The following is a 27939-nucleotide window of genomic DNA, read 5'->3' as shown; positions in this document are numbered from 1 at the left end:
TGGAAACGCTAAGATGAATACAACGGTAGTGATCAACCATGCCCGTAGCTTTTATTGTAGGAAAATTGCTGTAATGACTGCCAAACACCCTGAGCTTCCTCACTTAATTAATCTGACTTTCAGACTAGACTCGTATGTTTGAGCATTTGTTTTGGGTTTTGAAATGAAATACTGTTAACAATACGACTGTCACTAAATAGTATCTGCAGAATTATACATCATCATTTCCTTATGTGGGTGTTTTTAAAACAGTATGAAAGGCCTGTGATTATCCAAGATTCTTGGAGGCTGATCAACAGAGGAATTGGGCATACCACAAGAATCTCCAAGAGTGTTATTGCCATTGAAGATTTCGAAACCATTGATGCTGGCAACTATATTTGTACAGCTCAGAACCTACGAGGACAAACCACAGTAGCCACCCGTGTTGACCTGACCTGATATGTGGAGTCTGTGGACACAGAATGAACAAACAGTATGTTATTGGACACATTAACCCTTTAGTTTCTTTTTATTAATTCTGAGATGGAGGTTTCTGTTAATATCTCTCTCCTCATGTCCTTACATTCCACTTCCATTACAGAGCAGTGGTCCAGAGCAGAGATCCTAATGCTTACCAATACTCAGGAGAATTGGATTGAAACCATATATTAAACCTTTGTAGCCTGATTATGCATGTGGCTCCCAAGTGCTCCTAATACAGTGATAAATCTTTGTCAGGGAGAGTCTATATACAAATAACTTTTATGTTAGGTAAATATAACTACCTGTAAAAATGTTGCTTGTGCGTTATTTTCATGAATGCTGAGAGGAGGATATAACTACTTTTTAAGTAGACCCACCAGCATAGATATATTTTCTTCTTTGTCGTGGTGGTGATTTTAACATTTTAACACATTGTACATGCAAAAAATATTAAAACTTAGTCATGATTCACTTGTTATAGAAAATTAGTCAACAGCGATTACTCTTCTCTGGTTTAGTAGACGTGGATTAAATTTCTTTACTGAATAGTGACAAAATTGTATAAGTGTGTGGTTTTACTGTTTACTCTCATACCTGAGAGATGGTTTGGATTGAGTACATACTAACTTTAAATTGTGGTAGCACTGAACATTTTTTAAAGGAAGGTACCTTAAAAAAATTATAATTAAAAGGTAAAATATTTTGCATTTTTGTCTTAGAATATTTCCTGTTGTATATCTTGCTCTAGCCCCAATGTAGTTAATTTTAAAATGCCCACCCTCTTTAGCATGGGAATTTAACTATTGCTACATAGTAGAGATATGACTTGGCATTTATAAGCAATCTTTCACAGGAGAATATAAGCAGAACACATTGATTTACAGTACTGATTGAGAAAAGATCCCGTAGCAGCCAGGTTGGTAACTACCTTTACTGAATTAAGTGAATTTACTCCAATCTTAGTATAAATGAAACACCTGAATCAAAAATGTAAACAATCTGTAGACCTAGGTAATTTAGTAGAGAGAGAAGCTGCTAAGCTTCTCACTATGGAATGAGTTGCCAAAAAGCAGGCTGTATAATAGAATAGAAAAAAGAAACAGCCAAAGTTAGGTTATCCCATCATAATCAACACTGATGGTTATGACGTTGTTCAAAAGTGACATTTCAATAGCTGGTGCCTTCCTCGGAGCCCACACAGACTGATATAAAGCTATAAACCAGCAACACAAGAACCACCCAGTAACATAACTGATTACAGTTGATCAGGATTAACCAAGAGTTGTATTAAACAAACAACATTTACATCAGCAAGAATATAATTGTTTGTACAGTGGAAAAGCCCACCCCTTAACGAGGAATAAAAATCATCACTATAGGATAATTAACAACAAATTAAGTCAGAGGGAAGGATGGGACATTTCAGTTAAGCAGTAGTGCTTTGCTTTTTTCAATCAATGAACGGCAGGAAGGAAACCCTCAACTGCCTGAGGAAGAAGAGCTCTATGTAAGCTCTAAAGCGTGTCTCTTTCACCAACAGAAGTTGATCCAATAAAAGATATGATCTCACCCACCTTGTCTCTCTAGTAACATTGATGGCTACTGCCATCTTGGCAGACTAGTCACACCTGTAAATTGGACATTAATATTACAAACAAAATACCATTTAAATACAAAAATTGGACCGTACAACTCAATTCACCATCTCAGAGAGGATAGTGCATAAGGGATATCCACCAAAGGAGAATATGATAATGAAAATACAAAACAATAAGATGCATCATCTCATCAGGAATGCTAGTTTGTAATCTTCATTCAGATCAGCTAGTGACATAAGTCTTAATTAAATGCACCCCTGCCCCATCCCCTTTTCTAGTGGAAGGGAGCTGTTTGATTAGACTGGCAGGGGAGAGATAACCCCCTGCCCTGAGACCTTCTGCACACCCCTCTCAGAAATGCAGTTGAAGTTCATGGCCAGGTGGAGGGGGAAAGAATCCTCTGTCTCTGGGTGCCATAGGCTAAGCTGTGTAGATGGAGGGAGAGTTGATTGCGTGTTGGGTGCCTGCCCTTCCTGTATGTTTGAAGTGCTCAGGGCAGGCAGCAGCTATGCTACTGTGACTGCTGACCCATGCGTCCATCCCTGCAGTGGAGGTATAGGTTGAACAGTGCTCCATAACTGCTGTGGGTCTGAGCTATTTTTAACATCCGGAAATAATTTTTCCCTCATCAAGAGTAACAAGATACCTAGGGGCTTATCCTCCACTTTCCTTGAGGCCTATGTTTAGGTTAATAAGGAGCTATGCCAGGATTTACCAGCTGTACCTGTGCTTGTAATTTCATTGCAACTTGCTGCCTATGTCCAGCCTGGCTAGCTCCAACAAGTAACCATGAGACCTGGAAAATGGCTGATGCACCCATCAGCTTGGAGGGAAAATGGAATAGCCTCAGGCTGCAGAGACATAAGGTATGTCTACTCTACAAGCGTTGGCTGTGCTTTCCAGCTTGTGTAGACACACTCATGCCAGCTCTCATCAGAGATGGCATGTAAAAATGGAAGCATAGGTATGGGTAGCATGGACTTGTTGCCCTAAGTACAAACCTACAGGCTCCAGCTAAGTTTGTCAGAGCAGCTAACCCGTACGACTGTGGCTATTTTTAACATACTAGTTCAGATGAGAGCAAGTGTGTGTATGTGTACATCAGCCTTCCCATGTGCCATCATTTCCCTTTGTGCACGGAGGGTAAGAGGATTCAGAGGTGGGTAGAACCCTAGGGGGTTAGACCTGAATACTGGTTATTTGGCATGGAGAACATTGAGATTTATTGGGGTGCAGTGCAATCATCAGTTTCGTGTGGGGTGGGAGGAGAAGGTAAAGTTTCAGCTTCTGCTTTAAAAATCCACCAAAGTCTTAATTCTCCTCCCTGTTCTGATCAATGAAAAATCCTGTACATTTCCCTCTGATGAATGCTAGAGGTTTCCACCTTTTTAAGTTCAAAGTAGTTTCAGTACCTCCAAACCTTGTCATTAGATAACTCATTTCCTTAAACTGTCTAGCAAATGAGACAGCATCACCTATCCTAAATAGATTTTTGTTCAGTAACACACTGAATGGTGTGGAAGCACCACCTCCATTAGGTGACAGTTCTCCAGGCAATAAGAAATAAGATGCAAATCCTCAAATACAGCACCTGTACTGTTATCTAAGTAAGTGCTATATAGCTCCTTTCATAGGAAGAGCTTAAATTGTTGGGCCATATTGGTGAATTAAGCCTGACACACCCTTGTATGAAGTAAATACATTCTCCCCATTTTAACTGCTAGGGAAGGTGAGGCACGAAGGGCCTAATCTTTCTATCTCACCCTGAGAGGTGTCCCACTGAAATGAAGAGAATTACAGTTGTGTAAAGGAGAAGAGACTCAATCATCTCTCCAGAATTTAAGCAATTTGTCCAAGAACACGTCCCCAACACTGCCAGCATGTTACTGCTTCCAGTCCTATGCCTCAACCACAAGGCAATTGTTCTTCCCACTCCTTACCAAATGTGCAGTCACTGAAATTAAAGAGCAAATATGTTCTAAAAAATGCAGAGGGGAAAAAAGATAAAATGGTGTCACACTTAGTAGTGCTTGGTGTTTTTCCTAAAATGAGAGACGAGATTAGATAATAGTGCAGCAGCTGTCCAAGATATTCTCTCTCTTTAATAAGTTTGACTTTCTGTGCTGTTCTGTTAGCTTTCAACAGACCATTTTTATCCAGTGCAGCCCTCGATGATTTCCTGGCTTGCCATAAAGCAATTGTAGGTTTAAATGCCAACATTTATCATCCACTGACACATCGTGCTGTCTGAATTATGTGATACTCATTAAAGATGAAATGTCTGTGGTTGGTCAGAGAAACTCAGGCAACTGAAGTGTTTCTGAACACACAAGTCTTCAATTAGTGTAGGTGATGCTTACTGCCATCATGAAGAGTAACATAAGGAAATGATTCATTTTCTTAGTTTGGGTTTTGTCACATCTACTAATGACAAACATTGTATTTTAACAGAGAAAAATTTTAGGGGTGATGTCACCCAAATATTGTGTCATCTATTGGCATGAGGATTACAAAACATTTGACCTAGATGAATATCATTGTAATTTCCTGTGTTTAGAATTTTCATTATGGGGGTAGCAGGCAGACAACCTAAGCATAGAAGTTGCTAATGCTTTCATTTATAAAAGATTGAGTATGCAATACTTGCAATAGGCTTTTGAAATTTAGCAAGAGGCAAGCCCTGATGCTAGATAAATACTTTGTTTTAAATCCATGAAATTCTGTTTAGCTGAGGTACCATATGTATCCCTGCCATTGCCAACTTTTTTCTGAGAAATGCAAGGCACTTGCCACAGAGAATTGCATGAGCATGCTAAAGTTCGGGACCCACACCACCGCCGTAGCAGCACACTTATTGGGAATACCTGGGAGTTGCCAGAGCTGCAGCAGCAGCCGCCGCCGCCCTAACTTCTGAGGACAATATAAAGGGGCAGCAACCCCTCCTCACATACTCAGGGGGTGAAGAGATCGAGAGGGTAGAAGGACCTCTAACACATGGTGCTAGTATCCCATCTGCCTCTACATAATGGCCTTCTGCTGTCAGCTGAAGTGATAGTCCTCTGTACTATAGTGCTAAACCCTGCTGATGCATTTTTTGGTGAGGTCGGAGGGAAGAGGAAGTGATAGTTGTAACATAGAACATAAGCATCTTTACACACACACACAAAAAAAGGGAGATATAATGTCATTACAAGATTAGGGTGCAAAGATAAACACTCACAACTTGGACTATGAGCAACCTAAATTCTGGCATTTCGTTTGTGTGGATGTAGTATGATATTACATGATCATAAACTATTTTTTACATAGGGTACCTGCCTTATTCAGCATACAGGTTGGCTGCACGATGGGAAAGAATTGTTTATTTTTGTGGCATCACTATGACTGTAGTGTGAACATACCATCCCTGCGCAAGTACTTCACATACTGCAGTGTGCGTGTTATAGCATAGGTTTTCTCTCTGATTTGTTAATGTTGCTGTGAAGAGTGGCTTTGTCTCCAAAATATAAAGCCAGTCTTATTTTTACTTCTGGAATTTTTTCAGATGTGAAGCTACAGTACTATAGTCTTGGTAGGTGTAAAACATGACTCTGATCACCTGAGGAGGACCTCACTTCAAGCATTAGATTAAGAGGATGGTTATTACAATGTATGCTGATGTTTTGATTGCTCTGGCTTTATTCATAGAGTATCAATAGGTGGCAATGATTTTAGATTGTAAGTTGAATCAGGTAGCTGATTTTTAGAATGGAATTTTTGCTAGTTTTTTCCTTTTATTTTTATCCAATTGTTTTGACAAATTATGATTAGCAACAGCGCAGTGACAGCTCATCAGAAAACATTCAAGTTCCATGCATCTGGCCAGATTGAAGTGTGGACTTATTAGCTACCGTGTACATTTTTCCTCCCTTTTTTCTACAGTAGATTGACTCCTATTTAACACAGCACAGTCAAATTTTCATAACTGGCTTATTGACTGGAAAGATGAAGTTCCATTTTCAAAAGGGGCTTGGCATTGAGACCTACCCTAAAGGAGGAGGGAAGGAGCCTCTCAAAATTCAAGTAAGTACATTTTCTCCTGTAAACTGTCCTCTGAGCACACTCAGCTGTAATGATGTAAAAAAGGAATGTTTTTGAAACTAAGCTTCAGATAATGTTTTACTCATTTGCCTCTCAACTTGCCAAGGCTAATTGTTTTCCAGAAAGCAAAAACTACTGTCACCTGAGAAGGAACACTGTCAAAGCCAGAGTTCTGGGCTACATTTACTTATGAAACAGGCTTCTAGCATTCATGCTAGTAATTTTTTGCCTTTAAAGTTACTGGACTGGAGGCAGTTATGGCTAATCCTGGAATTGCTACATTCAAGCTGGGTCATCCTCTTTGGGGATCGAACCTGAGACCTCTGGATATGACATGAGCCTCTACTGCCTTCAGTAAAAGATCTTTTCTCTCTTGGCCAAGGCTGTGGCAGGCTCATCAAGCTTGAGTTGGCCTAGCCAGTCGTCAGTCCGGTGCTCTGTACCGCTCTGAACAGACAGTTTACAACAGATGCAGGATGCGTTAAGTTCTTTTCTGGCTAACAGCAAGATAGGGCTGACTCTTAAAAATCAAACTGCAGATCCTAGAAAGTAATAACCTTTCTTTTTAAAGTCATACACACAAAACTTTCCCACCTCTTCATAACAGATAGGAATAAGAGCATGAAATGGTTTAAAAAACAGGTACATTTTTGAGACTGTCTCCTGCATTGTTGCCTATGTGAGAAACTACATTCAGTTTAAGAAATAGTTTAATTGTTCTCTAGGATCTAATCACACCAACCCACAAGCTTTACAATTAGCTCAAGTCAAGGTTGGGGTTATCTTTCTAAATGTCAACTAAAATCTCCATTCCGCTTCCCTCTCCATGTCAAGAATTCCCTCACATGAACCATGGTGCATTCTGAAGCCACTTGCTAGAATGACCAGAGATAGCAAAGTCTTTGGAGCCTATTAACCTGTTATCCAAGGAGTTTGAGAAAAGTCATGAAATGAAGCTGATTGCTACACTTTAAATACCCCTGCTCTTGAGAAAGTAAAATAGATCAATGTCTGAATAAGTTATTAAAAGTAAATGTTTTGGTAAGGCTAGAAGGGCTCCTTAAACACACAATGGCTATAATTGGAAGTCAACATTTGCCCATACACAGTATTTAAAGACATCACTTACCCTTTGAATGTAACTACTTCCAGCTGAGCTAGAAAAATAGGGACGTAATGTGGTTCTTAACTCTTTTTCAAGCATTATTGGCTAAGTTCTTCATGGATAATTACATAACCTGGCTATTTTTAGATGTGCATTTTAGTGTACATATGTTCAACCTGAAACTGAGTAATCAGGATTCTCCTAGATCCAATCATCATCTACAGACTACACAAGCAAAACTCAGTTTGCTATCCTGAGTTCTGTCTGTAATAGTGGTGCAGGTTTGGGATAAAAAAATTAATAAGTTATCTGAACACTGATGAAAGCTCTTCTACGCATGAAGGAACAAACCATTCTAAAGTTTCAATATTTCAACTGTTATTAGACTACTTAGACCCTGGAAAACTTTCCTTCTTAATTTCAAGTTTTTTAGATTTACACAAGCAGAAAGTCAAACCAGTAAAAAAAAAAAATTTATTTTTAAACATCTCAAATACACATGATCCAATTTCCTTAACCTTATCGAAGCAAAGAATGCTCTAAGAAATACTTTTAAGCCAAGTTTCAACCCACAGCAGATTTTTACAGTTAAGTTATAAATCCATGGAAAACAGCATTTATAAGTGCTGACACCACTTGAACTACAGTGGCATGTACAGTGCCTTAAATGGGATAAAAAGAGGCAAATTAAGTAAAATGTTCCATAGAGGAGTCAGACTTCACTTGTACATTGCGTAGATTAAATTTAATTACAAACTTGAATATATTACAATTTCATAGTTACAGAATGAGCACTGCTACAACTTTGTTTGTACACCCATACACTTTCTGAAGTGCCAGCATTTTCATATCCTAGATGAAATGTTTGGTTTGAAGTGTTTTTAAAGTTTAGTTTCCCTACTCCTCCTCTCTGCCCCTCCCATCCACTGGACTCCCTTTCCCAATCTCCTGGAAAAATACAATGAAGCACAAGATTTACCATATTGCTAACACTGTTGACAAGGTAACAGTAGAATATTCCTGGTTTAAAAACAACCCCCAATCAGAAGCATAGAGAATATTCTGTAACCATAACTAGAAATTGAAACTGTACTCACAAAACAGGATGCATGGGATCTTTAAAAGAAGTGCGGACCAAAACAGTAACAAGACCAGAGACACACTGTGACTACCTTAATTTGAAACAGTGTAAAACATTTCATCCATCTTCAGCAACACAGATATTTTTGTTTTAACTCAAGGGTAAACTTCTGCCAAGTGAAATTTGGAAACTTTGGAGAGATGAACCACATGTTCTTCTCCCCACCCCTCCATACAGTTATCTTGGCAACACTGCTGAAAGTTAAAATAAGGGCACAACATTTAAAAAACAAAACTTTGTCAAAATCAGAGAAACGGTATTGGTTGCTTGTAAGACTCTCTTTTACGAATCTTGCTACATTTCTCATTCCCCTTTCAAAGAATGTTTTGTCATCCTACTTATTTTTCCCTTTTTGGCTTTCAAATCCTGTATCTTCGATTAGATCAGGACCCTCCTCTTCTCTACAGGTCCTTGGCAATTACCAGGCTTTACTTAGGAAGTAATGGTTGCTTGTCTGGGAGTTTGTTTTCAGCAGACAAGGGGATTGGGTCAGGTTGCATGTCTGCAGTATGGGGGTTTATGCTAAATCTAGTCATTTTAATGTTTTGACCTCTGACTACAGTAGAATTAAGGGAGTTGCAGAGATTGTCAATTTCAATATTCCAGAATTATCACCTTGCTTCCCCACTTCCATTTTAGCAAAAAGTGTTCTAAACTTGACTGTATCCTGAAAAAATGCAATGCTACCATCTTATTAGACTGTGATATCGCTACAAGTGCTGCATATGAATGGGAAAGCTAAAAATTCATAGACTGTATGGCTGCAGTTTCAACTCTGATGATCAGACTGAATTTTTTAGAAAAAAAAATCACTCAATTGCAGTATAAAAGTAGGTAGAGACACTGATAAGTCAATAGATAAAACATTTCCTGCCATCCTCTTACTAAACGGAAGCAGAAAGATGAGGTGGAAACTAGCCTATAATACAAGTGGCAGTTTCTCCTCACCTGCAGTTAAGGGTAACCTTTGATAAAACATGCATATTGACAACATTATTAATGAAGTACATGTCAATGTATATTCTTTAGCTTTTGTCCTTTATTACATACATGGCAAAGAAGGCAGCATCTCGCACACACACACACAGTGTGTTACATCCACTTCATTCACACCACACATCCACAGTCTCAAAAAAGGTGTCTGTGATAAGGAACACATTATAGAGGTTGTGGTCTTTATCTATAGTCCCTGAGCTTTTTTCTTAGAGTTAGGTGAAAAAGGCAATGAACAAGACTTCCCTTGCTCTGTAAGTGCTTTGTGCAACAATGTCTATAGTCATTATTGAAGTCTTTTTTGGAGGAGAAATATAAAGTCTTACTCCCATATTTTCAGTATCTTAGAACAATTTTCCACACCAATAATTCCAGTTATATTTCAGTCATCACACTCAGCTAATATAGCTCTTGCTCCCGTGACTGGAGTTAGGATCCATTCTGCAGATCACAAGTGAAATGCTTTTATGTGGTCTCTCCCTCATTTCAAAAGATGTCATCTGGGTGCTACTGTAGGACCAGAGAAGGTGCCAGAATTCCTTGGTGACTGAGAAGGCATCAGTGGAGAACTAGGTGACACTTTCTTAGGGCTGCACAGGTCCCCATTTTGTAGCTTCCATAGAAGTTCTTCGTTTTCCATTGATAAACGTTTATTTACTTTTGATTCTTTCTCTAGAGACTCCTGTAAAACTGCCTGCTCTGTGGAAAGTTGCCTGAAAAAATAATTGTATGTAAGTGAACATGATTCCATTTGAAAGTTAGAGCATCTTACATAATTTTAAAAGAATTTAAAAAGCTATAACATAAATCCCTGTCCAGATATATTCATTCCTTATCAGGATTTAGTGCATTTGTTCTCGTGGAGAATATTCCCAAGAAGTAACAGCTGGGTTCTACAGGATTGCCCTCCCTGCGTTGTGAGCTGGAGCTATAACTTGAGTTTTGCCCCAACTTGACTCCCATCCACACACAATTCTCTAGCTTGAATTAAGTGGTATTTTAACCTCAAGTTGTTGGGCTTTGAAGGAAGTGGGTGTTGAAGCTGGAGTGCTGTTGAAGCTAGAGCTAGTAATGCAGTGGAGATGCAATAGCTCCAGGAACCACAGATGATTAACTCCAAATACAATCACACTGCTATTCAAGCCACTGTGCAGCTCGAATGCAGGACTGGCCTTACCATGAGGCAAACTGAGGCGGCCGGCTCAGGTGCCAGACTGTTGGGGCGCTACTAGGACCCAGAGTGTAGAAAATTGTGTCTGCTGTTGGTGCATATGTATTCTGTCTGCTCTAGATGCACAGAGATGGTGGAGTGCTGTGCTGGAGGAAGGAGGGCTCAAGACACATAACAGGCAGGCAGGAGAAAAGGTGAGAGGGAATAACAGAAAGCAGCAGGAGCTGCAGGGAGAGAGAGGAGGAGGAGGAGCCTCTTATGTACCTCTCTAGCACCCCCAGGAGCCTGGACTGATTAACACCAGCTTCTCAGGGAGCTTTCTGTTTCCTGCTGCTTCCCTGAACCCACTTGAGGAGAACAGGCAGTCAACTGAAGTAGTAGGAGCCAGTTAGGCCCTTAAGGTGTTGATATCTTTCCTCACTCAGGCCCTGCTACCAGCCTGCTTATTTGTCCCCTTCAACTGAGTGTTGAGAGCCACTATAGCTGGCACAGAACAGCAGTTATGAGTGAAAGAAGAAACGCCCCTCTGGGGCAGCATTCAGAAAAAGCAAGCAAGCAAAGGAAGCTTTTCTAGCTAAGCAAGAAGGAGCTCTCCCGAGATACATAGACACAAATGTTCACGGTGAGTGTTCCGGCCCCAGTGAGGATGAGAGTAGTAAGATGCCGCCTGACCTTCCAGTTAGTCAGAGTGCAGTGACCTGGCAGCTACTGCAGCATCCATATCTCCATTTCAAATGGATATAACCTCTGATCTACACTTTTCTTCAGGAATGTGCATGAAGAGTGTGGTGGAGGTGTAAGAAACAGCTGCTGTTGAGTTTAGTTCCTTAAGTCTAGATGATCCAGGACTGTGGACCCACTTGAGTGGTAGCCTGAGGGACTTCCTTGTACTGCATGGGCCACAACAAGTGAAAAACTTCATGTTCCCCAAAGACAATGAAAACAGAAGTTTCCATCCAACACATTACTGGCGTGAAATCCCAATGGTGACAAAGTGGAGAGGCCATGACTTATGTGCTCAAAAACCCAGAATACTGCATACTGTTTTTGTTGCAAACTCTTCCAGTCTAATGTTCCAGCCACATTGGGTTCTACAGGAACAAAGGACTGGAAAAATCTGGCTAGAAATCTGGCATGCCATGAGAAGGCAGCAAATCACCAGAGAGCATTCCATAGGTGGAAAGAGCTTGAGATGAGACTAAGATTAAAGGCCACCATAGATGATCAGCATCAAGAGAAGATTGCATCAGAGTCTCCTTACTGTGAGAATGCTTGCTATCCAAAACCTAGCACTGTGTGGCACTTCAGATCAGCTGTATGTGCCAAACAATGGAAACGTCCTTAAAATTGTGGCGCTGATGGTGGAGTTTGATGCTGTACTCCAGGAGCATCTAAGAAGAGTCACCACCCAAGAAATGTACATACACCACTACCTTGGAAAAACAATTCAAAATGAGCTCATACAGTTACTGGCAACAGAAGTCAAACAGAAGATTGTGGCAGAGCTGAAGTCAGCAAGATATTACTCTGTTATTCTGGACTGCACACCTGACATCAGCCATATGGAACAAATGACTTTAATGGTGCGTTTTGTAACAGAACCTAGTGAAAATGTCCCTGCAATGGTGACTGTTGAGAGCATTTTCTAGAATTTGTTGACATTGATGATACTACAGGAGCTGGTATGGTAAATGTGCTTCTTAAAAAGCTGGAAGATACGGGAATTGCGACAGCTGGCACGAGAGGTCAGGGCTACGATAATGGTGCCAACATGAGAGGAAAGAACAGAGGAGTGCAGACACGGATCCGAGAGTTAAACCCTCAAGCTTTTTTTGTCCCATGCAGTTCTCATTTATTGATCTTGGTGGTCAGTGATGCAGCATCAGCTTCTAGTGAGGCTGTTGAATTTTTTAATGTAATTCAAAGCATCTATGTATTTTTCTCTGCATCAGCTCATCGATGGCAAATTTTGAAGCAACATCTGGGAACATCCTCTCTGACACTGAAACCACTGAGTTCCACATGATGGGAAAGTCGAGTGGAGGAGATAAAGCCTATCAAACACCATATTGGGAAGACAGATGATGCCATAGTTGTCATAGTATTATCCTCCATAATGGCAGGAACTGCTCATGGGAGAACAGTGGCAGAGGAAAATGGAATCACCAGAAACATACATAATTTCAAATTTCTGTGTGGCTTAGTGTTGTGGCATGACATACTGTTTGAAATAAATGTAAGCAAGAGACTCCAAGGTGTTGACCTTGATATATCTGGAGCGACGGAACAACTGGACAAAGCAAAGTCATACCTACAGTCTTACTGGTCAGATGAGGGATTTCAAAAAGTTCTGAAGAGTGCACAGAAGTTGGTAGAGGAACTTCACACTGAAGCTATTTTCCCACCCATTCAAGAATACAAGAGTCACTGAAGAAGACAACATTTTGATTACGAGGCACCGGATAATCCCATAAGAGACCCCAAACAATTCAAAGTTGAATTCTTTAACCAGGTGCTAGATTATGCAATACAGTCAATTGAAGAACGTTTCATGCAGCTCAAGGAACACAGCAGTATATTAGGATGTATGATATTCCAAAACTCCTCACTATACCTGAAGAAGACCTACACCAGCAATGCAGGGCACTAGAGAGTGTTGACACATGATGACATGCGCGATATTGATGCGAGTGATTTAGGTGATGAGCTGAAAGCCCTTTCAAGATACATTTCAGCAGGATCAACTCCAAAGGCTATTCTGGAATTTATGTGCACAAATAAGATGACCATGCTCTTTCCAAATGCTTTTGTTGCTCCACGCATACTTCTAACACTTCCTGTAACAGTTGCCAGTGGAGAACGCAGCTTCTCCAGGCTGAAGTTAATAAAAACACATCTACGCTCCACAATGACACAGGAGAGGCTGGTCGGCCTTGCAACCATCTCAATAGAGCATGAACTGGCCCAGACTGTGGACCTTCAGGAAACAGTTTAAATCTTTGCGACCAAGAAGGCACGGAAAGCACCACTTTGGCATTTTTATCTGTTTGAATAATCAATGTTTACTATGCAGACAAGAAAAGTTAACTTTCAAACTCCTGAACAGCAAATGTAAGTATTACTTAAAATTTCTGAACAAGGCATTTTAAGTTGTTAGTTCTTCTTTTTTGGGGTAGGTAGCAGAACAGTACCATGAGAGGAGAAGAACAGGAAGAAGGCAGAATTGAGACCTTTCAAAGTTTTGGCGCAAGCAAGGGAGTATGGGGGCATTATTTGAGCTCCCCACCTCAGGTGCCAAACTGTTGTGGGCCAGCCCTGCTCAAATGTTTCACAGTGTGATCACTCACTTGAGCTAGGCTAGCTCTAATGAAGTAGCTCAAATGTACTAACTTGAGCTAACTGTTGCAGTGAAGACAAGCCCTAAGCTGGCAGCTTGTGCAGAAGACAGAACAATGTCAGACGTAACAGGCATGTGCCCTGGTCAGAAAAAAAAATCCTGCATAAAAGCAGCCACCTATTCTTGCCTGCATTACTGCATGAGCCAGTCATTCTACAAAATTCTGGGTAGTTTAAGATCCTTTTAAAATTCAACTCTTATTAATGAAGGCAGCTGAAGAGTGTTTTCACATCTTCCCTGTTAGGAGTCATGTCATAGCTCTGTCTCCTTGCAGTGCAAGACCTGCAGAATTTGTCTGAACTTCCTATTTTCCTTTACTGTATGCTTGACAGTGGTTTGCCCATTCATTTCTTGCAACATATGCAGAATTAGGAGACACGATTAACAAAGTCAGACCCCATCTGTGGAATGGATGTAGTCTGTATATCTAGAACCAGGTGGCTTAGCACACACTGCCCCTCTCATTAAACAAACTGTTTAAAACTACTCTTAACTATTTATTTTCAACATTTTAATATATAAACCCCCAAGCAGTTTTTATAAAATCAGCAGCACTTCACTCCGGGGAAAAAGAGAATCTAGCAACAAATTGTAAGAGATGGTGCTACTGAGTAGCCTTTACTTCCCTGGTAACTATGTTAATGAGCATTCAAGACAGTAACGTGGGCTGTAATTTCCAGGGGAACAGAGCTAGCCTTATTTGATGTTAAGAACAGTCATGATTTTATACACTGCCACCAATTGTTTCAAGGAGCCTCCACCCCCACACAATACCCATTCCTACTTAGGCGGGATTTCGGATTTGCACACAGAGGATGGAAAAATGAGTACCACGCTTCCATATTCCAGGCATGATATCTTACAGTGGTAAGGGCTTTTTAAAAATCTACAAGATGCTGATTATTCATTTACAGAATAAAATTTATGCTTTCACAAGTTAATAAAAATGCCTGCATTTCATGGATTGTTTACCTTGAAAGTTGCATGTGTTTGTCCATCCGAGCTTTTAGTTCTTCATTTTCCTGCTGAAACTTCTTCATTTTATCCATTAAGACTGTGTTCTTTTCCACCTTTAACAAATGAAAACATTGTTGGGGTTTGTGTGTGGGTGTTCATTTAAAAAAAAAATACAGAATAATTGCATTGGCAAGTATCCATTCTATGCATTACTTACCTGAAATTGAGTTTGTTTTACCAAGTACAAGTTAGATTATTTTAAGATACATAGAATGATCTTGAAGGAATGTAAAAGTGACGTGAAAATGATTTATTGCTCATCTTTAGTAGGCAAGTCTACTTTTTGCTTCTTCTAGAGTTGGCATTTTGCCACTTTTGCTTGATTAGCTGCCCACTAAAAGCTGAATCTGCTACTTGAATTTCTGGGCTGGTGGCAGCAGTTCTCTTCACATATAGCATAACACATGGCTGAGACACTAGATCACCATGCAATATATAGTCTAAGAATAACTTGATGAAAGGTGACAATTCAAAAATATCTTCTCCATGTATAACCAGCGCTCCCTCAACCTTCACTACCACCCACAAAATCTATTCTGTATTTGCAGAAGTGATCTGATCCCCATTTTAAAAAGCCACTCTCCTGCATTTCCCAATTAGTATCACGGGGAAAAAAAGCTGCTTTTAAAAACCAAACAACTTTCAAATGAGTTAACATTCAGTGGGTTTCCAAGTCAACATCTTTAGTCAGAAGAGACCCTGTGGGCACCAAACCTTTAGAGCCCATGATTACTCTGAAGAGTCTAGGATTTTATAACGACTTGTAAATCATCACTGGTATATGGCAATAGTTGGCTCCAAGACAAAATGTAATCGCTGACTGAGACCTTGGTCCCTGTTATTTAAGCCTCTCTTCTCTGCATTAAATGACAAGATTTCCATGAAGATGATGGCTGAAGTGTTCCGGTAGTGCTCAAATGCACCAACCAGGATCAAGGCCTCCATCATGCTAGATGCTGTACAAACATTATAGGAATTCCTGCCCCGAAGAGCTTTCACTGTAATACAACAAAAATAGGAGGGGGTTCCAAGAAGTGGTAATTTAAACAGGCCGTAGTATTCAATACATCGGATCGACATAGACTTTATATGGAAAGGAAATACTTAATTTACTCACTGTCAACATATTCAGATGATTTTATTTTTCTGTACCATTAAGTGGGTTACTTCCTTTTTTGTTTCAATAAACTCAGTTATGTGACCGTTAACATTTTTTGCCTAAGGGGCATTGTGACACAATGCAAGCCAGGACTATGTAAGCTTCCCCACAAGGTTCTGCCATGCAATCAGAATCTCATATATAGCAGATTTGTAGTTCTGGTGGGCAAATGCTATGAAATTTAACCTGATATTTGTCAAGAGTGGGGATTGTATATTGTGGACAGTAACTAACTAGTACAGATTATTTTTAACAACCCAAAACAAAATTGAACAGAAGTCTACAGGTTAAAAAGTTAATTATGCCACCTGGGGATTTCCCACTTGAGTCAAAAGAGAATACCAAATAGCTAGCATTTTACAGAGAGCCCCTGGAAAGTTATCATTTACAGGATTTACAAGTTAAATTGCATGGAAAGAAGAAATGTGGTTCAGAAAATTGGCTGACATTTGATTTGTTCCCCTCTGTTCCACTGTTTGTTTCTCTTATTGTATCATTCAGGAAACATCTCTCCCCAGATTGCAGGCCAGCACAGGTAAAATTGTACCTGTGACATTAACATGTACCTTGTGTGCCTTTGCAAATTTTTGTTTGCTTTTCATGTATACTATATTAGCTTAATGTTTAAGCTTGATCAGCATGAATTCACTCAAAATCTGATAACTTAGAGAACAGTCCCCACAGAAGCTCACCAGTTTTTCTGTCTTCATCAGCTTTATATCTTGCTGACGTAGTTTCTCATTCTTGATCTCCACCACTGCTTTCAAACTTTCCAGTTCCTGTTCCAGATACATGATCTGAGGGTTTTTCTGAAAGGATTTCCAGAAAAGTTTGCTTATTTCTCAGAACTTCAAACAATCTAAATAGCATTTAAAAATATATATAGTAAACACTTGTAAATTAGGTGTTTAATAAATTTATGAAATCAAGTGGGACATGGTTTTGAGTCAGAAGGAAAAACTAAGATTTTTCCCCCCAGTCCTGAATATTTATTCTCCCCTTCCTTAATTTCATTTGTCCCTCAGTACAAAGATCTAAAGATCCCCTTTGAAAATGTAATTTAAGAAACCTCTATAAAAAGGTTAACATGTAGAACCCTGTTCAAAAGAAATAGGATGACTGGCCAAACATATAAACATTTGCTTTTGTATAAATGATAAAAACCCTTGTGGATCAAATTGATACATTATTGTTGGCATAGTAAAACTTATTCATTTTACAGTGGTCCCGAGGCTCCCTAATAGTTAAGGCTGCTAAGAATCCCAGAAACCTCCTATTTCCTCATAGTCATAACTAAGCCCAAGAGGAGGTTAATTAATATATATATATTTATATGTACACATGCATGCACACAGAGTCACTCAGATATTTTGTTTGTATCCTCCTTGAAGAACTCAAACAACCTTTCTTGCACACGAGTAACTCAAAAGCTGAACTTCAAACCTTTGAATTTTACATGTAGTTAATCCTCACAGTTGCCAGTTTGAAAGTAGCACTTTATAATTCCGCTATGCAGCTTTCATACTACTTTTGGCTACATAACATACAGTTGCATATTATTAATCTATGCTAACATTGTCTTTGCCCCATGGTATGACTTGTATCTGCTATAGCAGGCTTAATATTTACTGGTTAGTAAGTGATGTGGATCTGTAAGGGGTTATTTTTAGGGCTGTCAAGCAATTAAAAAACTTAATAAAATACCATTTATTTAAATTTTTGATGTTTTCTACATTTTCAAATATATTATTTCTATTACAACACAATACAAAGTGTACAGTGCTCACTTTATATTTATTTTTGATTACAAATATTTGCACTGTAAAAAACAAAATAAATGTATTAAGTGAATTGAAAAATACTAAGTACTGTAGTGCAATCTCTATCATGAAAGGTGAACTTACAAATGTAGAATTAAGTACTAAAAAACTGCATTCAAAAATAAAACAATTAAAATTTTAGCGCCTGCAAGTCCATTCAGTACTACTACTTGTTCAGCCAATCGCTCAGACAAACAAGCTTGTTTACATTTGCAGGAGATAATGCTGTCCGCTTCTGGTTTAGAATGTCACCTGAAAGTGAGAACAGGCATTTTCAAGGCTCTGTTATAGCAGGCGTTGCAAGATATTTATGTGTCAGATGCACCAAAGATTCATATATCCCTTCATGCTTCAACCACCATTCCAGAGGACATGCATCCATGCTGATGATGGGTTCTGCTTGATAACAATCCAAAACAGTGAGGACAGACATGTTCATTTTCATTATTTGAGTCAGATGCCACCAGCAGAAGTCTGATTCTCTTTTTTGGTGGTTCAGGTTCTGTATTTTCTGTATCAGAGTGTTGCTCTTTTAAGACTTCTGAAAGCATGCTCCACACCTCATCCCTCTCAGATTTTGGAAGGCACTTCAGATTCTTAAACCTTGGGTCCTGTCCTGTAGCTATCTTTAGAAATCTCACATTGGTACCTTCTTTGTGTTTTGTCAAATCTGCAGTGAAAGTGTTCTTAAAATGAACATGTGCTGGGTCATCATCCGAGACTGCTATAACATGAAATATATGGCAGAATGCGGGTAAAACAGAGATGGGGACTGTCAGTGTCCCCCCCACTCTGAACTCTGGGCTACCTGCATGAAAGACCCCCTAAGCTTATATTCTATCATCTTAGGTTAAAACTTCCCCAAGGCACAAATTCCTTTCCTTGTGCTTGAATGGTATTGCTGCCATCACCAAGTGATTTACACAAAAATTCGGGGACGGCCTACTTGGAATCCCTATCCCACCCAAAATATCCCCCCAAACCCTTTCACCCCCTTTCCTAGGGAGGCTTGAGAAGAATATACCAGCCAATTGCCTTAGCAATGTGAGTACAGACCAGACCCTTTGTATTCAGGACACTGAAAATCAATCAGGTTCTTAAAAGAAGAACTTTATAAAGAAAAAAAATAAAAATCACACCTGCAAAATCAGGATGGAAGGTAACTTTACAGGGTAATAAAAAGATTTAAAGCACAGAGGATTCCCCTCTGGACTCAGCTTCACAGTTGCAAAAATAGGAATAAAACTACCTCTGTAGCATAGGAAAATTCACAAGCCAAAACAAAAGATAACCTAATGCATGTCCTTGCCCTACTTACAATTTCTGTGGTTTTAGATGGATTATTCCAGGTATATTTTCAGGAGATATTGTACCTGGTTGGCTTCTCCCTCCGTCCGGAGAGGGAACAACAAAAGAACAGCAACAAATCCTCCCTCCCTCCCCTCCATTAGAAAATATCTTCTTTCCTCATTGGTCCTTCAGGTCAGGTGTCAACTATGTTATTTGAACTGCTTAACCCCTTACAGGTAAAGTAATCCAATACAGCTGCCAAGAAGGGATTTTATGCTACTACATACATAAAGGTTGCTACCCTTCCCCCTATATTTATAACAGGGACATACAATTCTCCCCCAAGGAGTTCAGTTACAAATTTAATTAATGCATTCCTTTTTTAACGAGCGTCATCAGCATGGAAGCATGTCCTCTGGAATGGTGGCCGAAACATGAAGGGGCATACAAATATTTAGCATATCTGGCATGTAAATACCTTGCAAAGCTGGCTACAAAAGTGCCATGCGAATGCCTGTTCTCACTTTTTGGTAACATTTTAAATAAGAAGGCAGTATTATCTTGTGTAAATGTAAACAAACTTGTTTCTCTTAGCGATTGGCTGAACAATAAGTAGGACAGTGGACTTGTAGGCTCTGAAGTTTTAAATTGTTTTGATTTTGAGAGCAGTTATGTAACAAAAAAATCTACATTTGTAAATTGCACTTTCACAACAAAGATTGCACTACAGTACTTGTATGAGGTGAATTGAAATATACACTGATTTCAATTACAACACAGAAATACAATATATATGAAAATGTAGAAAAACATCCAAAATATTTAACTAATTTCAATTGGTATTCTATTGTTTAACAGTGCGGTTAAAACTGATTAATTTTTTTAATTGTGATTAATTTTTTTTACCTAATCACTTTAGTTAACTGAGATTAATCCACAGCCCTAGTTATTTTGTAAAGTTAACCTCTACCGGGCCTCTTTTTCCATGATAAAAGTGTTTCTGCTTTGCAACTGAAGTCACAGGCAATAAGAAGAAAAAGACCTATTAAATCCAAGTCAGTATGTAGGTAAAAACTGGAACAAGAAGAGAAAGAAGCCAACACCATTGAAATGATACGTCTATTTCTTTAAAGATAAAATTAATTCTGCTAGTGGAATGAAAGTTGTTTGTGTGTATTTGGCACAAACAATGGTGTATTGAATTGAGTTGTATCTCCATTATCACGTCAAAGAGAAAAGGACTCTCCTCTCCCTCCCTCCTACCCCCAGACGACATGCACCTTTGTGGGATACAGCCCACACAGACTGGCAGGTTGAAACTTGAGGTGACAGCCTTATAGACTAAAAATGGAGGGCTTTGGTAAATTCAAGGTCTTCAGGTGACAACCAGTACATATTGCAATTAAGGTGAGAGCCTAACTAGCCATCATATGTTTGAGTGACTGGTGCAGCTGTGTTTAATGTCTGCTTAATTTGTGGTTCTTTCTATTTGGACCCATGGACAAAAAGTAAGCAAGAGAATTTGGACTCTGATCTCAGAGACGGCCAAATAAGGAATGAAATAATGTGTACTCAAAGGACAAAAGGCATAGTGATCCCTTCCCTAAATACTGCTGCGAGATAGGGAGACAAATGCCAAAAACGTGTCAGTAAGTTTTACTGTTTTTGTTTTTTTTGACGGGAGAACCAGAAGTCTGGGTATAAAACTTAAGTTATTAAACCACATGTGTCAAACAAGTTTTCTCCTCCTCTCCCCCTCCAAAAGCAGATTTATAAAGTTAAATGAAAATAATAGTTACAAACATGCCACAGAAGAAAACTGCTTTGGCCAATTAATCCTTCCCACTATAAAATCTGAAGCGGGGAAGTCTCAAGCCCATGGTTCACCTCATGAATTACTGCCACTCTCTCCTATTCAGGCTACACTGCTCTACAGCCAAAATGCTTCTGAAATAAATGTAGTCAAACTTTACTAATTCTGGGTCACTGAGAACGAAAATGATGTTTAAAATTGTTGATTGGCTCTAGTTTTCAAGATATGCTATTGGGTCAGTATATACGACCCTTGACTTGGGAATGGCGGAGGATAAGTGAGTTATAAAGGGAAGGGATCTCAATTTAAACCAGAAATGACTAAAATACATCTTTGACTGGATCAATGAATAAATCTATGACTGGGTTTGGACAGTACTTGCTTTTTAGGCCAAACAATGAATGATGCAATCTGAAGCTGGTATTGCGTCATACATGATATGAATTGCATCATGTTATTCCTAGAAGTCATGGATGATGCAATCATAACAAAGCTTACATCACTCTGCTGAACAAATTGCCCTATATCAGCTCTAGAAATCATACAGCGTCGTGCTCTCTTATTTGTCAGTGTTTGATTTTGCAAAGGGACACCTTTCTGTTTAGCCAAAGTGAGCAGAGATGCCTCGTGCTTGTGTGAACAGTGCAGATAGCAGAAGTTACGTTTGTGGAGAAGTGACTTTTGCATCACAAAAGCGCAGTATAACCACTATGGTTAAGAAAGCCTATCCCCTTTATTTTGGCTGCAAAATTGGAGATCAGGACAAGAGGTGGGCCCCACACATATGCTGCAACACTTGTGCAACAAATCTTCGCCAGTGGTCGAACAGGAAAAGGAAATCTATGCCTTTTGTAGTGCCAATGATTTGGAGAGCGCCAACAGATCAGACCAGCAATTGTTACTTCTGCCTGGTGCCTCCAGTTGGGAAAGGTGTATCAAAGAAGAAAAAGTGGACTGTGCATTATCCAAACATTCCATCAGTTATACGCCCAGTACCCCACGGAGAAGGACTGCCGTTTCCTGATGCACCAGAATCATTCTCACTTGAGTCAGACGAGGAAGAGGATGAAACTTCTGGTCCTGAACCATCAATGTCCCAGGACACACATTTTCTCCCATCCTCCTCCTCTGAACCACACCTCATAACACAAGGTGAACTGAATGACCTTGTCAGGGATTTGGAACTACCCAAGAGTAAGGCAGAGCTGTTGGGCTCCAGACTACAGCAGTGGAATCTCCTGGCAGGTGATGTTAGCGTTCCCATGTTCCGTGACCGTCAAAAGGATCTTGTCCCATTCTTCTTCATGGAAAGTGATCTTGTAGCCTGCAACAAAATCGATGGTGTGATGGCAGCCCTCAACATCATTCACAATCCAGATGAGTGGAGACTGTTCATTGATTCATCGAAGACGAGTCTTAAAGCTGTTTTACTGCATAATGGCAATGTTTTGCCATCAATTCCAGTTGGTCATGCAGTCCATATGAAGGAAACCTATGACAACATGAAACAACTTTTGAGGTGCATAAACAATGACCAACATCAGTGGCAGCTTTGTAGCTATTTGAAGGTTGTTGCTCTCTTGCTTGGTCTGCAGACTGGATACACAAAGTACTGCTGTTTTCTCTGCGAATGGGATAGTCGTGCAAGAGATTCCCACTACATCAAGAAAGATTGGCCACTCCGACAGTCATTGGAGCCTGGGAGGAAAAAAGTGTTCAGCATCCACCACTTGTTGAATCAAGGAAGATTTTGTTACCATCCTTACACATCAAGCTGGGTCTGATGAAGATCTTTGTCAAGGCCATTGACAAAACATCAGCAGCTTTCAAGTACCTCTGTGGAAAATTTCCAAGGTTAAGTGAAGCTAAGATAAAGGAAGGTGTCTTTGTTGGTCCTCAGATTTGTGAATTTCTTCGAGATGATGCATTTGACCATGCACTGTGTGGCAAGGAAAAGACGGCATGGAAAGCCTTCCAGTTAGTGGTAATAAATTTTCTCAGAAACAACAAGGCAGACAACTACAGGCTGTTGGTGGAAAACCTCCTCAAGGCATACAGAAGCCTTGGTTGCAACATGTCAGTAAAGATACATTTTTTGCCCTCTCATCTAGATTTTTTTTCCCACCGAACTGCGGAGCAGTGAGCGACGTGCACGGCGAGCGATTTCACCAGGACATTGCAACAATGGAGAAACACTATCAGGGCAAATGGAGCCCATCAATGCTTGCAGACTATTGCTGGACAGTGACAAGAGATGCTCCATTTAATGGATACAAGCGACAAGCCAAGAAGTGCCGAGTAGACACTGAATAGGACTAAACTATGTACATAATAGTTTTTTGCCTTTTGTTTCATAATAAATTTTATTTATACAACCCTTTTGCTGATTTTTAAAAGTGTTACATAAACAGGACAGTGAAATATTATCATGTAAAGCAACCATAAACACATGAAAAGACCTAGGTTTACAATTTATGATTAAAACTCTACTATCTACACAATATACATAGCCATAAAATGTAAAAACTTAAATATCTTAGAAACAGTAGCCAATCAGTTGTTTTAATTGTCATATTTGAATTCAGCACATCAAAATACATAATAAATAGCACATTTCATCTCTGAAGCAGACGACTTCTCAAAAATTGTAGACCAATGCTATCAGGCTGGGAGAAGCATTTCCAGCTGCATAAAAGACATTGAGCCTACTGCCCCTTCAAACTACTCTGTGCCTGAACATTTGTGGAAAAATATGGTCCCAAACCCAGAGTCCATCCATGCTGCCCTCTGGTCTGCATTACATCTCTCCCTCGCCAGCCACACAGCCCAGGAAATGTGCCGCGATTGGTTCCTCCCACTGCACTGGTAGGAGGCAGAGCAAGAGAGAGGGAAGGAAGGAAATAAATGCTGCTGTGAGTGACACTGATTTCCACTAGATAAAACCAACAGTATTTCTGCACTTCGCAAGAGGAAAATTCATAGAAAATCCTCCTCCCACTTACTGACACTGCAGGCCTCCAAAACCTTCCACAACACTGTTTGTCTCTATGATTTATGAGTCTTGCTAGGAGGTATGTTGCTTGGGCTTCACTCTCCTCAAACTGATTTCAAGTCTTCTCTCACCATCCTTTTCTAGTCCTGTCATCTCCTGAACAATGTGTAAAGGGAGGGCAGCATCTGGCCCTTTAATCTTATTTTCTAGCTTTCATGTTCAAAGTAAATCTTAACCAGGACAGACAAAACTTTGCAGAAAGACAAACACTGAAGATAGGAGACCATCCATTGACTAGAAGCCTCTACTCCGTGTCCATAAGTGAACTAATGGATGCACATACACCAGTAGCTGCCGGAACACAACATATTCGTAGGCATACAATTGTGTAAAACCTTCAGAAGCAGGCCTGTTACAAATAGCAAGAAGCAGACAAGTTGATAGTTTGCTACGGCTAAAGTGGCAACCAGGGGAACCATCCCCACAGAAAAGAAGTGTCTGATGTCTACCACCATTAGCGTAGCCTGAAAAACCTGGAGTCTGAATTGGTCTTCTAAGAAGAAATGACCATAGGCCAAGTTGAAAATATTGATAAACATGCCTCTCCCACTGCAGGAAAAATCTCATTCAGCGCACACTTCTTATAGCAGAAACATCACAGATTATGACACCAGCCACAGGAGAAAGGACAGAGGAAAGATGCTGATGTATCATGGTTGTGTATTTCATCAGACACTATCATTAAGCAATGCTTAAATACTTCTCAAAGAATGAGCTCTTAAAGGTTGGACCTTAAGCTGGAAGATGTACACAGTGGTCCTACTTATACAAATCAGTTCATAATTCTCACAGTTAACTTTGCAGGAACTAGAACACCTAGTGCTACTTGTGTACAAATTGTTATTCAACAATTGTGTATCTTTGAATGTGTTACATTTTGATTATGATCCATTTACCCATCTAATTCCAAGGATTTCTACTCAACATATGTACCTCTGCTACTAACTGAAGACTTGATAGTGACTCTACCTGTAAGCAACCCTTAGGAATACCCCCTCCCAAAAAAATTGATAGAAATCCCATATATATTTTCATTAACTTTTGCAAACTAAACAAATTTAGTATGTCTGAAGATCCATCCAGAGGGATAGAACCATGTAACAAACAGCAACATAAATTCCATGAAAGTGTATGAATTCAGTTACTATATACAAGGAAAAATAGACTTGATCATGCTGTGCATTTGAGAATTAAAAAAATTAAGCTCAATACTTACAAGATTTGCTTTTTCTTTGGCTATTTGTTTTTGCTCTTCCAACTTTTCATTTAAAGAATCATTTTCCCTTTTTAATTCATCAATTTTTTTCTGAAACAAAAACACAGTGTAAGAGTGAGTCCAGAAATTGGGTACGTCTCTCTCCAAAAACATCTCTGTCCCCCGGTTTTGAAATTGTTGTAAAGTCTTGTGAATCACACCCCTAACAAACCTCTAATGATTCCTGTTTCTCTTTAAATGAATTTTCAAATGAATTCCTTTCCAATTCATGGGCATTCTTGAGCTCTGAAATAAATACCAGATTTGCAGATTGTTACAACATTGCATAACAAGTGAACCATATTTTAGAGAATTCATAGTTAAAAGGTGATATATGCACTCATGGTCAATAGCAAGAATGTTGAATAGAGCTAGTAATATTAATCATCATTATGCTGGCTTGAAAACAGATGACATGTCCAAATGATTTGCCTTCTAGGCATTTATAGACTGGTCCTCCACACGTCTGTTACACTATACATAAGTTTGTTCACTAAAATATCAGCTTTGAAAGTACTTTGGTATATGCAATGAAAATCTATTGGAATTGCATATACTGAGGACATTGTTGGCACTCAACTAAATATGCATGTCTGACAAACAAAAGAAGCAAAAGTTGTAATTGAAATATTTGTCTATGAGGAATTCCTAAAGGAAGAGGCTCATTATCTTTGCACCATTTTATACTTCTGTGAAATATTGTAGATTCTTTTGGCTTGTTCCTGCTCCCTTTGTAGTCAATGGGAGTTTTATCACCGATTCCAATGTATGTAAAATTGAGCCATTATAAAAATGGATTATTAAGGGATGAAACACACTTATTGTCTATTAAGGACTAAGTTAAAGCTCAAAACTACTTGGTATTGCAGGTGATCTTAAAGAATTTCCAAATACTGACCAGACATTTATTTCCCCCTCAGAAAAACTGAATTCCAGACATAGTTTCTGAGCTACTAGGGAGAATAATGCTCGGCCAAAGAGAGGCCTCTCCGGGTCAGAATGGGAATAACTATCTGTCTTGACTTTATCTGGATTTTAAAGAAAACCTATTTTATGGGGCTCCTTAGCACTTAGCAACAAAAACTATAGAACGATTAAGTTACTGAACCTGAGATTTTGAAAGCAGCCTAGAAAATTTAGACACCACTTTCATTAAAGAATTGGAAAATGTGTGTCAATCTTTTAGACTGCTTTCAAATCTCACCCTAATTTTTAACTCAATGAGATTTATTTTACATATAGGAATAATTAAGATTATGGAGTCCCAAAATGAGAACTTCAGCTGATTAACAGTTTCAAAGGTTGTTTATTATCAGGAACAGTGGATATTGAATGGATATGTTTGCTCTCAAAACAATAAAAATTATTTGACATTTCTTACATACAGCACCTGTTAGAGAATTATTTGGTAGCATATGTTCCACTTCATGAAGGAACACAAAGCACTTGCCTGAAAGAGAGGATTCATATTCCTTTTTCAGCTCATCTATTTTTTCTGCATGGCTGGTTTCGAGTTCTAACTTGAAGTTTTCATGCGTAATATTTAAGTTGTCCACCTGCAATATGATAGTAAGTGTTTTTTTTTTTAAATCTCTCATATAAAGCCATGTAATCCTTAATTAGAAAAAAAAGTCACCTAATACATTCCCCCTCCCCTCTTTCACCAAGTAAATAAAAACATGTCCTCTTAAGGGAACCTTCTTTAAACAAAGCCTAACTAAATCAACCTTGGAAGGTGCCATGAATGTGAAACAAACTGTCAGACCAAACAGAGCAACGAAGTTCCGAAGCCAACAGGTCCCTCACTTAGAATATCCCCAACTTCAGTTGCCAAATCAAATCAAATCTAGTGACTGAACTAGAATGTCCCAGCTATTCTCAACTGTTGCAATAGCATATAAAATAGTGTATGTAGCACTAAGGGTATGTCTACAGAGCAAAAAAGTGTGTTCTTAACTTGGATTAAAATAGCACAGAGGGCACAACTTTTTACTCAGGTTAGCAGCTCAAGTTAAACCTATAATAGAGCCTGGGGGTGAATTTGAGCTGCTAACTTGAGTTAAAAGCAGAGATAAATAGTCTAAGATAGCAGGAACTAAACCATGTGCAGTGCTTTGTAGGTAAGAAAGACCTGACGTTTGATCAAAGCAGTAAGGTGTTTAACAGGCTTAGATACTTTTGCCAGCTTCAAAGTATAGGTAGTTCAGATGACACTAGATCAGTTTTGCTATATCTCGAAGCTTTAATCTTTAAATGACCATTAAGGCTACAAAAGCCAATATTGAATTTAACACATTTCTAGTTATCCTATGTATTTTAAGTACTTCGTTAATATTTAAGCATTAGAAAACATTTTAGAGACACATTTTGTTAACAAGATCAAGTTGAGTTTAATCTTAGATGAAGGTAAATCATTTAAGTGGTAACATTAATAGAATAAAAACATGATTGTTTTGAAACTTGTTTACTATAGAAAGGAAAGGAATGAATTATTGGTTAAGCACATTTGCTGCTTCTGTTAAATTGTACAAGATGAAACTTGATGTAGCTGAGTTACTAATATCTCAAAGGAAGCTTCAAAAG

General features: G+C 39.1%; 2 protein-coding genes across 27 annotated transcripts in view; one reads left to right on the top strand and one right to left on the bottom strand.

Annotated features, from left to right (window-relative positions):
* Nucleotides 1–1172, top strand: part of PDGFRL (platelet derived growth factor receptor like) — a 60211-nt gene extending 59039 nt beyond the window's left edge. For all 3 annotated transcript variants that reach the window (XM_065598011.1, XM_065598012.1, XM_005282072.4), the window contains exon 6: nucleotides 253–1172. In XM_065598011.1, coding sequence (XP_065454083.1) covers nucleotides 253–441 — 189 coding nt within the window. In that variant the 3' untranslated portion in view covers nucleotides 442–1172. The remainder of the gene's footprint in view (nucleotides 1–252) is intronic.
* Nucleotides 1173–7704: 6532 nt separating this feature from the next.
* The window catches only part of MTUS1 (microtubule associated scaffold protein 1), a 209323-nt gene continuing 189088 nt past the window's right edge, over nucleotides 7705–27939 (bottom strand). For 22 of the 24 annotated variants that reach the window (XM_008168470.4, XM_065597998.1, XM_065597999.1 and 19 more), the window contains 6 exons: nucleotides 26807–26912; nucleotides 25529–25602; nucleotides 25318–25407; nucleotides 16819–16935; nucleotides 14923–15020; nucleotides 7705–10095 (listed from right to left, as the gene is read on the bottom strand). In XM_008168470.4, coding sequence (XP_008166692.2) covers nucleotides 9879–10095; nucleotides 14923–15020; nucleotides 16819–16935; nucleotides 25318–25407; nucleotides 25529–25602; nucleotides 26807–26912 — 702 coding nt within the window. In that variant the 3' untranslated portion in view covers nucleotides 7705–9878. Of the gene's footprint in view, nucleotides 10096–14922; nucleotides 15021–16818; nucleotides 16936–23289; nucleotides 23912–25317; nucleotides 25408–25528; nucleotides 25603–26806; nucleotides 26913–27939 lie in introns of those variants that run through there. The other 2 variants (XM_065598004.1, XM_065598006.1) reach the window with 2 other exon arrangements.

This window comes from Chrysemys picta, chromosome 5, assembly GCF_011386835.1.
Source record: "Chrysemys picta bellii isolate R12L10 chromosome 5, ASM1138683v2, whole genome shotgun sequence".
Lineage (NCBI taxonomy): Eukaryota > Metazoa > Chordata > Testudines > Emydidae > Chrysemys > Chrysemys picta.
This window is presented reverse-complemented; position numbering and strand designations above follow the sequence as displayed.